This window comes from Balaenoptera musculus, chromosome 18, assembly GCF_009873245.2.
Source record: "Balaenoptera musculus isolate JJ_BM4_2016_0621 chromosome 18, mBalMus1.pri.v3, whole genome shotgun sequence".
Taxonomy (NCBI): domain Eukaryota; kingdom Metazoa; phylum Chordata; class Mammalia; order Artiodactyla; family Balaenopteridae; genus Balaenoptera; species Balaenoptera musculus.
The window spans coordinates 23,705,469-23,718,131 of record NC_045802.1 but is presented as its reverse complement, the minus strand read 5'-3'; the positions used below and the strand labels follow the sequence as shown (position 1 = coordinate 23,718,131).

General features: G+C 44.0%; 1 protein-coding gene across 10 annotated transcripts in view; it reads right to left on the bottom strand.

Annotated features, from left to right (window-relative positions):
• The window catches only part of ENOX1 (ecto-NOX disulfide-thiol exchanger 1), a 618,533-nt gene that overhangs the window by 147,077 nt on the left and 458,793 nt on the right, over nucleotides 1-12,663 (bottom strand). For all 10 annotated transcript variants that reach the window (XM_036831995.1, XM_036831988.1, XM_036831989.1 and 7 more), the window contains 2 exons: nucleotides 10,608-10,841; nucleotides 147-359 (listed from right to left, as the gene is read on the bottom strand). In XM_036831995.1, coding sequence (XP_036687890.1) covers nucleotides 147-359; nucleotides 10,608-10,841 — 447 coding nt within the window. The remainder of the gene's footprint in view (nucleotides 1-146; nucleotides 360-10,607; nucleotides 10,842-12,663) is intronic.

Sequence of the window (12,663 nt, the reverse complement as noted above, 5' to 3'; positions counted from 1 at the left end):
AAATCGGTTATGACGTTTTGCCATTCGATATGGAGTAAGATGGGAAATTATGGGACTACTTACCCCCAAATGAAAAAAAAAAAAAATGAGTACGTAAGAAAAGGCAACATCATGACAAAAGAGATGGCCCCCAAAATCTTACTTACATTGAGTGAGGATCCCGGTTAAGGCATTTTTGAAATTCTCCTTGGCCTCCTCCATCTCCTGCTCATGGGTGGCTTTCTCGTTCATCAGCCGGCGGACGTGGCTGTTGGCCGACTGCACCATGGAATAGAACTGGTTTGCAGACCGCCGGTTTACTTCCCCTCGCTCAATCCAGGACAGCAGCACTGTGATGGCCTCTGAAAACTTGCTATCGTCTGGAAATGCAAAACCACCAAGTCCAAATCACGCCCAGGAAAGATTTTCGTTTTCACTTTGGTTCCTCTCTAAAGGCAAAGCACGGTCCATCCTAATGGATACGTTTTCAGAACTTGACCTTGTGAGCTCTCCTGTGACTAATGGCTCCATCATCTCTTAGCTTGTCTTCCCTCATCTAACTCCACGGCACTGCACAACCACCCAAGAAACAAAGGGTGGTTCACCCCCTCACTACCAACTCAATGAGCTCAGTTTTAGAAAATCTGTTCTGGGCATCCTTTGAAATACGGTACAACCTCACTCTTCCACCAAACCCAGATTTCTCTTTCTTAAGACTGGCTCGAAAAACTGTTATTCACCTATTTGGCCTCCAGTTGATTTCTTTATTCTTTCACCAGAAATAGCATACAGTGATACTAGTTTTCTGACTTAGAATCTGCTGAGTTATTGTCAAAATGTGGATGACAGATTAAATTACTTTTAAAAGTGGTTGTGATGTGAGATATTGTTCCCAAGGTGGTAGTAGGAATAGGTCAATTCTTATTCTACTGCAGTTCAAAACTAATTTCACTTTAGGTTTAATAGAACATATTTGATTAGGCTGAAAACTAGAATTTTTCCTTGTTTTCAACAAAAGAGGACCTGTTCCGGGGTGGTCAGTGTTTGCCTTGGAAGGCGACTGGAAACCCATTTGAACTTGGTTGGAGGGGTGTGTTGATGGGGGGGGAGGGGTTCTACCTGTAAATAAGTGATAAAGTTTATTTCAAAGAAATCAATATACTTGCCCATTTGCAAATAGTTACTGGAACAGATCTGTGTTTTACGACTGACTTGGAGGGTGAAGAAGAAGCAAGTTTGAAGGAGATTAAGTTAATTGGAAGTGGAAGCTGTATGTCGGTTATTACAACATTAATTGATCCTATTGCTGAAGGCTCACTGCGTATTTTCCAGACAAACTTGAGGAGATGAGCCTTTCATCCGTATTTTTTACCCCCGAAAAAATGCGATTTAAGAGAAATATCCTAGAAACTAACACAACATTGTAAATTAACTATACTTCAATAAAAATTTTTTTTAAAAACCCAATAGTTTCCAAGTAAACTGAGTAGAATCTGAGTTCTAAAAATAAGAAGCAAAATTAGACTAAAAGATTCAGATGCTTCTCACGATTCTGACAAATACTAAGTGACTACCATGTTCCCTCTACTAGAGGAACACCGGAGACATCCTTATACACTGTATGTGTATATTCCATTGTTTATATATTATTATATATTGTGTGCATACATATACACGCATACATACATACACACTCTAGATGAACAGATAGAGGGTGATTCATATTTAGTAAAGGAATTTTATTTTATTTTACTCACCAGAGGTTTTACAATCAACCGTCGCCGTTAGTATTTTACACACCATACAAAGTCTGCATTTGCGGAGTGCTTTGTGAATTTTGCAGAGCGCTGTGGAAATACCATTAGTACCTTTTCTCCCAGAGGCCCCCTTTCAGACCAGGGCACTTCACTGCTGTGGCTGCTTCTTGCCCAGGAGGTACTTGCACTGAGTGAAGGCGGGATCGCTTGACCCAGTGCCCGTGGATTCTCCAGGATGGAAATCCTGCTGTTGATGGACCACCACCCCGGGCCCTCTCCCGCCTGGGTGGTGCCAGTCTGGGCTTGGGGATCAAAGCTTAACTCCTGGGCAAACCTGCCCCCTCTGCCCTCACGCTTTGATCCGAGGAGGTAAGTGGCCTGGGGAAGGCCCACAGGGCAGCCTGCACGTGAAAGACTCAAGTTTCCTTGCCAATTTCAACCGACCCGTGAGCGAGCGCGCACTTGTTCAGCGTCACAGCTGGTTTGCACAGTTTTGTTAACTCTGGAATTTCAGTCTGAGTTCAACCCTCAGTGAACTCCAGCTGCACGGGGTTCTTATTTCATGGACCAGAGCGGCTTGTATACGATAGAATCCATCACACAACTTAACACTGCGTTCAACCCGTGGAGAGGCCCATAATTCAGCAGTATGCTTGTGGGAGCCCCACTGCGACCCTTACAGTCAGAATAAATTCCGCCTCTCTCCCTCTCTCTGCCTCTCTGCAGATATGCGTTAGGAGAATGGGCCTCCGAAAAGACAGCAGAAATCAACCTAATGCTTATAAGAAATCTTTTTTTTCCCCTCTTAAAAAAATAACAACAACAGAAAAGAGAACTCTGACTTCATGGACCATTTTTCCCCTTTGCTGTGACTTTCATCTCTACGTAACACAAAGAAAAATCCTAGATGTTTCCGTTATGGGGCTTCCAAGGAGAGAGAGAGAGAGCAAGGGGGTCCCATCTTTCTTTCACCCTCGTACGGGTGCAGTTTTTTCTTCTCTCGCTTGTGGTTACGCAGTTCATAAATACCCTAATTTACTGTCAGGAAGAACACACTTAAATTTTAAAAATGCATGTTTCCTTGAATGACCTAAAAGCCAAATGTTATTGTTCTTCACTCCTAGACCTAAAGCATAAGTTCACCAGCAGATTAGAGTTAATTGATAGTTTTCAGAAAGAGAGACAGCAATTTTAGGATTAAGCAACTGAAAATACTCAGTTGAAAAAGTAAGTAGGCAAGAGACTGTCTAACATTGTAACAAGTAATAGTAGGCAGAATTCCATTTTCTCAGTATATATGAATAAAATAAAAATATACATTATATACTGTATATATCTTATATATACATATATATATGGCTTACTACATAGTTTTGAAAACTCCCAATTTCATCCTCATTTCTGAACTTTCTGAGGCGGGCTGGTGGATGACTGATGTACTGACGTTCAAATTAACTGTGAAAACATTAGCTAACGTACGACTGGTTAAGTCTAGTCGATATCTGTTGCCATGTAAGAGGTGACTTTATATTAAATGAAGACTAAGTCAGCAGCTCCCCCTGAATGGCTACAGGAGGGTGTTGGGAGCGGTCATTTTCAATACCCAAATGAAAATTCAATTCTGGATTCAGGGGAAAGATCACAGAGAAAACAGAAAACAATATAAACTAATTTAAACAGGATTTAGATTGCAGCACTCTTAAAGCTATTCATGCAGAAAGAAATTAACACGGCTCATAAAATTCACATCAAAGACGCACTTATAAAGATTCCAAATACTTTCTGTGAACATGCATGGGTTTAACTCTGAACATGGGTGCCCTTCAGAAACTAGAATGTGCAGACATGCCTTCTCCACACAAAGAACTGGGAAAATTGGCACATTATGGAGTGACTATGGACCATTTGCTCATTAAAAATTGCCCAATGTTTTCTAATCAGCGTCTTCACAATGTCACACCTGCTGCTGCAACTGCTTGCTCCATGTCCTCCCTTGATCTGCAGTTTCCCCTTCAATCCGTTCACCATTCCTTTGTCACACTCCTCTTTGTTAAGGACCATGGCCTTGTCTCTCTACTTTTGCATGTACTGTGCACTCATCCTAGGGGCCCCGGAACTCCTGGTCCACCCGGTTAACTGTTATGCTTCCCTCAAGAGTCAGCCTAAGTGCCTTTCATAAAGGAAGCTTTTCTGCAACCCTAACATGAATTCGGTGTCCCTTTGCTACGTTTCCACAATTCCCTACATATCGTGCTATGAAAACATTAGTCACTCTATACAGTGATTGTTGGTTCATGTATCCACTGGCCCTCCAGTTCTGAGGGGTCAACGTGAGAAGAAAACTTCCAAAACATATTTCAGTCTTCTGCTCACTCTGACTTTTTCCCTTCGTAGTTTCTTTCATTACACTCTATTTCTAATAGATTTGCAGTACATTAGTCCTGGAAAGTTATGGCAAATCTAGTGGTCAAAAGTTGGGAAATATCAGTTGATAATAAACATTTTAATTTCAGGTTGAAGAGTATTTTCACATTGTCTACCAGAGATAAATGTTCTCATGGCACTTAAGCTGGCTGGTCCTTTTATCCTTCAGGCCTCTGAGGTTATTACCATAAGCAATGAAAGTTAAGAGAGATGTCAGATAATTACACAGAAGCAGAGCTTTCCACAGTAAGCTAATCAGCTTATCCAATGACTTAAAAATCTTTTTGAAAGTTGTTTTTTTTTTTTTTTTAAATTCTGGAAGGTAAAAACCCTTGCATTTAGCTTTGTATTTAGCTTTTTAAATTCTGGGAAGGTGATAACCTTTGTATTCAGCTTTGTGAGGACTAAATAATATTATAATGATTATCACACTTCAGTATCGCTATCTGAATCCATACCCAACTTACTTCATTTCTCGTCACATCAGAATTTGTCAACCTCCCTTCCTATCCCTCTTTTCCACGTTTACTGAGCATGGGGCACATAGTAGGCATTTTAAAAATTGCATATGGGACACATCTTTGCTAGTCAAAGATCACAAGCATGAACCTCATTTGGGGGCTTATCAAAAATGCAGCCTCACCCTACTCAGGCCTCCTGACTCAGAATCTGTGTCCTAGTCCAAGCGTTTCATATGCACATTGAAACTGGAGAAGCACTAGAAAGAAATCACTCAATAAGAACCAGGGAAACTGGTGAGGAGCTCACCTAAGTTAAAAGATAATGAAAACCTGAAATGGAAAGTAGCATCTGAGAGAGTCGCGAATACGGAAAGGCTCTGATGGGATTCTCATGAGCTTTGTGAATCCCTGTCCCCAAACCCTCCACCCCCATTTAAAGAAGAGCTGCTTAAACGTCAGTCATCTTCATCCCAGAGAAAAATGTGATAAAAAAAGTCAAAGTCTTGGAAATGGGCACAGAGACTGCAGATCCTTTCGACGGAATGCTGGGCTAGAGGATCCTCTCCAACCCCCTCTGGGATTAACTGATCTTACAGGGATGTGAATCTCTAATTGTTATTGACTAGGCTATTTTACAACTCTTTAGGGACAGAAGGTAAATTGTGAAAACGCATAACAATGCAAATGATTCTTCTCTGTAACAATGTAAATGAATTTTTGTCCAGAAGAAAATATAAGTCTTTACAAAGCAAACTCTCTTTTGAACCAGTTTTAACATCTTACTCATTCTCTCATTAATTAGTGAGTTCAGTAAAATCACTGATACAGGCTCATTTTGTATTTCTTCCCCCTCTTTGGGTGCATAGGGAGATCTGACCCTGAATTTCAGAACGATAAGTGTGACAAGAGCCAGGCCATGAGCCCTGAGTATGAAAACTGAAGTGGGCTGGAGTAGTCTGATTTCTGGTGGGTCTAGAAAGGAATGACAGGAAGGGAGATTCCATGTTTGAACAAAATGTCTTGAGAATGAGGGAAAAAAGGAAGACACATCCTACAACACTTTTCTTTCCAGAGAAATGGGGATAGACACACACACACACACACACACATACATATACACACACACACACACACACACACACACACAGAGAATGAATGGTATGTCTATACAGCTGTCCCTGATTTCTAGCTTCTGTGATAGGTGGAAATAACTTCTGGCGTACAGTCACATACTGATTCAGGCAGAATGGACATTCCAGGATGGAACAACATCCCAAATGCTACTACAACATTCCCAAAATTTCACTACGTGTACCTAAAACTTAGACATCCCTAAACAAATCTCCATTCTCTGGCTGTTCAATTAACCATCAAGAGGGGTGGTACCTTACCTACCCTTCAAATCACGGATAGCGTGAAAGGCTACACAAATGTTAATACTTCCCCCTCTACCCTCGACATACCTACAAGTTCACTTACACACACAGAGACACACACACACACAATCTCTCCAACAATTTAGTACCTGTGAAAATGAGAAAATTCAGCGGGGACAACATAAACATGCACTGATTATTCCTGTTTTTGGATCAGGTAAAATGTTTCTAGATGAAATGGTCTATCTTGCCTTGTGAAGGTCAGTAACGCCCAAGGACGTGATTCTCAAACAGGTTCCCGTGCTGCATATTTCCTTTGCCCTGAGAAGGAAGCTTGGCTTCTAGCTAATGGAACTTCGACTTGGCTCAGAGCATTATTGATTTTTTTAGTTTCTCAGAACCATAAATATTGACAACCATCTCAGCAAGATGCTGGCAACCACTTCCGCGGTTTCTCCCTCTGGCAGGCTGATTGGGGGCCATTCTGTATGCATATCAGAGACTAGTCCTCAGAAATTACAAATGCTGATCGCAGGAAGACTGTATCCTGGATGACATATCAGGGAATCCCAAGGACAATGCTTGCAAAGCTTTGTCAAAACTTCACCTGATTCAGAGAGAAACTCTTCACTCATCACATAATGAAAGATTATGTGATGCTTTCCAAAGGGGGAAAAAGTACACAAAAACTTGTAAATGCTCTTGCCAGGAGAAATCCCCAGTGAATCAGGACATCATCTTTCCTCACTGTCTAATCAATCTCTCCCTTCCACAGTCCAAACATGGGGCTCCTCCAGGGGTGGACGGTCTGTGTTAGACAAAGAGAAATTCATTATCTCATCTGCCTGGTGCTACTGTTTCCAATAAAGTGTAATTATGGTGGTATTGAGCTTCTTCTCACTTTCTCAAAGCCGTGCTATAAACTTTGGATCTGCAAGCAGTTACTTCCCAGTCAGTCTTCATTAAGTTGAACTGTCTCAGAACAATGTCTATTTAATCAGCAGGGTGCCCGCTCATCTTCTTTTTTAGAATTTGTATTAACCATAACAGACACTGGGTGATCAGTGCCTCAGACGCTACACCATTACAACTCAGTGTCTCCTCTGACTTCAGAAGACCCAGGGACCACTGGATCGTGGCTACCTGGTCCCAGAAGGTCACCCCTCTCTCACCCCACCTCTGCCGGGCTGGGTTGCCTACCACTCCCGGGCTAGCGCGCTGCACTTCCCATACATAATAGTGGGAAGAGCTTTGGAATTGCCTCTGTCACTCAAGAAACCTAAACTACACCTAAACTCTGTGAGGCAGGGACTTTGTGTGCTGCTTCCCTGGCATCACAGTGTCAGGGATATGGCAAAGAGCTCAGCGAATACTTGTGGAGTGAGTGGAATGATGGCCGAGGGCACATCACACTTCCCTATACTTCCCATCATGCCTGGTAGCACTGCTGGCCAGAAATGCAACACGCTCCTAACTCCAAACAGCTAAGAAAGAGAGACAGGAATTAATTTACTGAGCATCTACTGTATGCATAGTTTTACCACCGGGCAGGATATGGAGGGCCTTGTCGGTTATAATAAAGACTTGGCTAGTACAGATTTTTCTGGATAAAGCTGATTTTCCACAAGAAAATTATAAGGATAAACGAGTATGGTGTAAAACGGGGGAAAAAATGCTTGTAATAAACCCGAGATAGCAAGATTTCTCAGGGGAGGAAAGAAAATCAAATCCAATTAGGTATTTTCAGATTGTATTTCCATTTCCTTTCTGATCCAGGCTTTTTTTCACCTGAGGTCTTGATGGTGTTTTACATCCCCACATCAAGGAAATCATCTTCAGGGAAAGAGTTTCCTTGGCTCCTCCTGCCTAGCTTTGCAGCGTTATCAGGAGCATGGAGTGGATTTCCTCTCAGAGGCAGCCCATTTCCTAAGCAATTAAATGCTGTTTATATTCCAAACTCTGTGCTTGGGTTGAAATTGTCAAGCTTGATATTACCTGACTGTTGCCTAAGATGTCGCCCCAGCTAGCTCATTTTACTGTAACTGCCATCTATTAAAATTTCCAATCTGTTCTCTCCTCAAGGGATCACACAGTACTTGGCAAAGGTATGGCTTCTAAATTCTTCAAATTATACTCATCTATATAAATACATAGTTTTGAAACGGCAAGGTTTGCAAATGACTTTACCAAACTGACTTCCCAATCTGCTATCCTCTAACAGGAAAGGCAATGCTGTGGACCTCTTACACGCAAAGACACTTCTGTGTTGGTTTCTTAAAAAGAACCTAACGTAGATGCCAAACTTTCCTGAAACTCCTCCAGGGGGTCACAGCGCCAAGGTGCTAGTTTTTGTCACTTCTAGGTGTGGACACGATCGAATACAGTTTAGCTGCTGCAGCTCATTAGCTCAGACTACACAATGTACTGGATATTAAAGAAAAAATTATTTGTTCCAAAATCAACATTCCTGCTTGAGAATGTTGCTCTTTCTCATTCTGCCCACTCCTTGTGGACTCTAGTCTGAATGGAAAAGTGAGAGGACGTCTGCATTTGCATTTTACATGCTTTTTATTAAAGGGACAGCCACAGCCTATGATGGTAAGACACGCCTCCTCGGAGCAGCAGAGCATGTGCCAAGGGCATCAGTAAGAGGTGCTCCATGGTTACGTCAACTAAAGAAGGTTCTACAAGGATCAGGTCATTAGGCACTGCAGTCGCTGACCTTCAACACACCCTGAAAGGAATCCAGGGCAGAGAAAAGGAATGCGGCACTCTGTGCTCTGGAGAAACTGGCAGAACAGGCTTCCACATGGGTAGAGATTTTCAGGAGAAACTTTTACGAACACAAATTCTTGCATCTTCCCATACTTAGAAAAGTACTAAAGCCATTAACTAAGATATCTGTTCCTTGTGACTAGCGGCACCCTTCTCCTGAGATGTGTGCTTGGGTGCAGGCACCCCCTTCACCAACATCACATATATGTTGACTTCCTCCTTTACCTCTTTGGAAAACTTCCTCAGAGCTCTCTGAGAGGCTGTCTCCTGAGCTGGAGTTCTCAATAAGACACTGAATAAAATCAACTCACAGCTCTTACAATGTGAGGTGGTTTTTTTTTTTTTCCAAGTCAACAGTTTCAGTGGCAACTGCATCTGATTAGGGGTTCCCAAGGCTGGAGCAGGGGATGAGGGCTAGAGACAGAAGTCTTTTTTTTTTTAAATGCTTTTTCAAAGAAATAGAATGTCCACTTCCTATCTTCCTAAAATAGGTTTCAGCAGCTTTTCGTATTTCCTTTAGTGAAAACATCCAATCCACTTTAAACACTGCCAGGTATGTTCTAAAACACTCCAAGGATCAATCGCATCTCTCCTCTCCTAATGACTTCTCCATTGTTTATGGAATAAAACCCAAATCTGGTGGCAGCCCTCGGGGCTTCACCATCTGGCCCCAGGCTGCTTTCCCAGCTTCACCTTCTCTCTGTAAACTTCCAAGCAGCTCTCACGTTCCCCCGAGGAGGCGACTTGCCTTTCTCCGCCTGTGCCCAATTCCCCTCTGCCTCCTTCTGTCTTTACTCCTTGAGCTCCAGCCTCTGACAAGAATGTCTTCAGGCCCTTTCTTCTCCTGGGGAAACAAATCTTGTTTATCCTGCAAGGTTCAAGTTCTGCCTCCTTTGTGGAGACTTTCTTGACACTGTCATCAACACCACTCACACTTGTCCGTGAGTTCCCAAAGCATGTTGCTCATATGTTGGTTGACAATCATGTCATTGGCTTTGTATTACAGTTCATCGTGGCCAGCGACCACGACCTGTTTTTTCATCGAAACCTGACACGCCCGATAGACTGAGGAGGGTGTGACCATCACTTGCCTGTGAAGTGCACCCATGTTGCTGGAGTCAAACAACTTTGCTCAATAATGGAACAGAACTGACACACGTGTCATCCTAACTTCCAAATCTGGCCTCTCCCCAGTCATCTGTAGTTCACTGTGGCAGGTACTAAAGCCTCCGTCTCTCTGTCTTTATCCCCCAGGGCCTCAAACCCAGGAGAGGAGCACAGAAAACAGTTAAAGAAATGACACATGCTCACTTCTAGTTCTAATTCTTCCCTAGACGTTAGGAGGGTCCCTTTCCTCCATCTCTAAAGACAGAGACCCTATTCTACATTTCTCTTCTGTCCTGCACGGGCCCCAGCACGGTTTCCGATAAGCCTTGTGGGGGGGGGGGGATGGCTTTGTTAAGAGCCCAGAAGAGGTGCAAACTACAGACCTGGAGGAGCCCCGGGACCTGCCCGCCTGCAGGAGGAGACGCTGGGTCATTCAACAGGGGTAGCAAGTCAGACGGTGCCCTGCTACGGGGCTAGTGCGGAGGGCTCTTCTGCCCCTCTCTGCTTGAGTTTGGTCGATATACACACACACTCAGGGAGAAGGCTGGGCAGGGGCACGGCTCTGTCCAGGCAGCAGGAGGAAGCCCGGGTGACCCCGGTCCCATGAACTCAGCACGCAAAGGGACAGGAGAAATGCCGGGGCCCGGCGCCTGGGGATCACGGTGTTGCCCTGGCAGCGGGCGATGGCCGGCAGGGAAGTGGAGGAAGCAAACGCGCGCAGCTCCTACCTTTCAGCTTCTCGGCCAAGAGCGCGGCCTCGTGCTCCGAGTAGTGCATGATGGGCGGCGGCGAGGGCGGCCGCAGCCGGTCCTCCTCCAGCTTGCGCCGGTGCCGCTCCTCGCGGGCGCGCATTCTCTGCTTGCACTCCCACTCGTAGAAGTCGTCCCGGGCCTGGGCGAAGTCCACGTGCAGCCGGCCTGAGTCCTTTTTGTCCGTGCTAGACCCTAAGCGCATCCGGTAACCTGAAACCAGTGGGAAGGCGGGTCACATCACACTGTCACAACACTGTCACGCACGACTGTCACAGTCGGGGCCAGGCCCTCAAGGCGGGCCAGGGGAGCTCTCACTGATTTCTTTTTCCCTTACAAAGGACATCCTTCCCATAGGAGGTGGGAAGCTGTTATCCTTCACCACCGCCATCCAGAAGCACGGCCCAAGGTACGCCTATTACAGATTTAGGAATAAACGCTCCACTGGGAGGTGTCTTCAAGCCAATGTTGCCAAGAGGATGATCTCAAGAACCAGGGCACTTATCCTAACTCCTTCTTCCTTCTGGCTTCCAGGAAGATCAGAAAAATATTGGGCATGTAGCTTTTTTCCCCCCTCCACTTTTAATGGCCTCAATTTTATATTTTCAATTTACTGTAACTCTGTTGCATAAGCCCTCTTCATTTTATTTTTTAGAAAGAGGTGGAGCGCAAGTTAATAAAGATTATCTATGATATTTAAAAAGATCTACAAAGTAAATTCCGCGACACCTCACTCACAGGCTATTGCTTCATTCTCCTAGAAAATGCCACTTGCTCCATTCTCTCTCGGCAGCTGCAAAAGCCACAATTACCAAGGCAATTTTGCAATACTGTTTTATTTCCACTTATCCTCTGGGGCACGCAGGAGAATATTTTACCTTCAATCAAGAGGCCTCACCGCGGCCTTCCTTACAGCCCTCCAGCACCTCATCTGGCACGCAGCACTGCACAAATTGTCCATGCAATCTTTGAAGGCCACGGGAGCCCGTGTGAGAGCCCAGAGCTAGACCAAAAAATGGGCCTGGAAGTCTTTGGGGGATTTACTGTGAGCTACACAACTTATAAAGATTATAAGCAGAAACTTGATCTGAGAAATCAACACAAACAGAACTGAAAACAGACCGCCAGCCTAACTTCAAGGGAAGGAGGTTTGGCTTTGAGGTTGCTCTTCAGTTTGGGGTACTCAGATTTTTAAAAACATAAATTCAGGTCCCAGCAGGATCCCTGTTGTCAGGGGCTGCCAGAAGAGAGAGCAAAATAAGCACTTTTGCTGTGCAGGGACTTTGCAAATGAGGCACCACTGTGAAATGCTAGGCTGCACTGCACTGATGCTCAAGATCTTGTGGTAGATTTCAATGGATTATTTTAGCATTTGGGGTTGAAACCCAGCTGAAAAATCCCAGGAGAGGCTGGCTTCTCCCCAGTAGGGTACCTCACACCTTTGAAAAGTTACAAATGTGAAACAGATCTCAAGTCTGATTCCCATTATGACCTTCTCCCTCCCAGGTTTAGAAGGTATTATCTCTCTAAAACTGGGAAGACATAACAATACCTATCAAAAACACAAACATCTCAAGAGGGAGGGGATTTGGGGATGTATGTACAGGTATAGCTGATTCACTTTGTGATACAGCAGAAACTAGCACACCATTGTAAAGCAATTATACTCCAATAAAGATGTTAGAAAATAAATTATAAAATAACTGTTCACAAGCAAAAAGAAAAAAAAAAGCAAACATCTGATCACAGAGGGGCAGAATTAATGCTAAAGAAGAGTCTATCTTGGTTGTGGGCTGTGGAAACTGAACAAATCAGCAGGCCATGGTGATATATACATAACAGCTGAGCAGGCAGAATGGCCGAAGACTGGCCAGCTGTCCCAACTGGCCAAGCAACTTTCCCCTGGTCATGTCCAGAGCATCACTTTTCAGACATTTCTGGTTCCAAAAATCACCCTCTCTTTCACCAAAACACCATCATTAAGGCCTTAAAAGAGCCCGTGATGAGGCTGAGCCTAAAATTAGCTTGGCCTTCA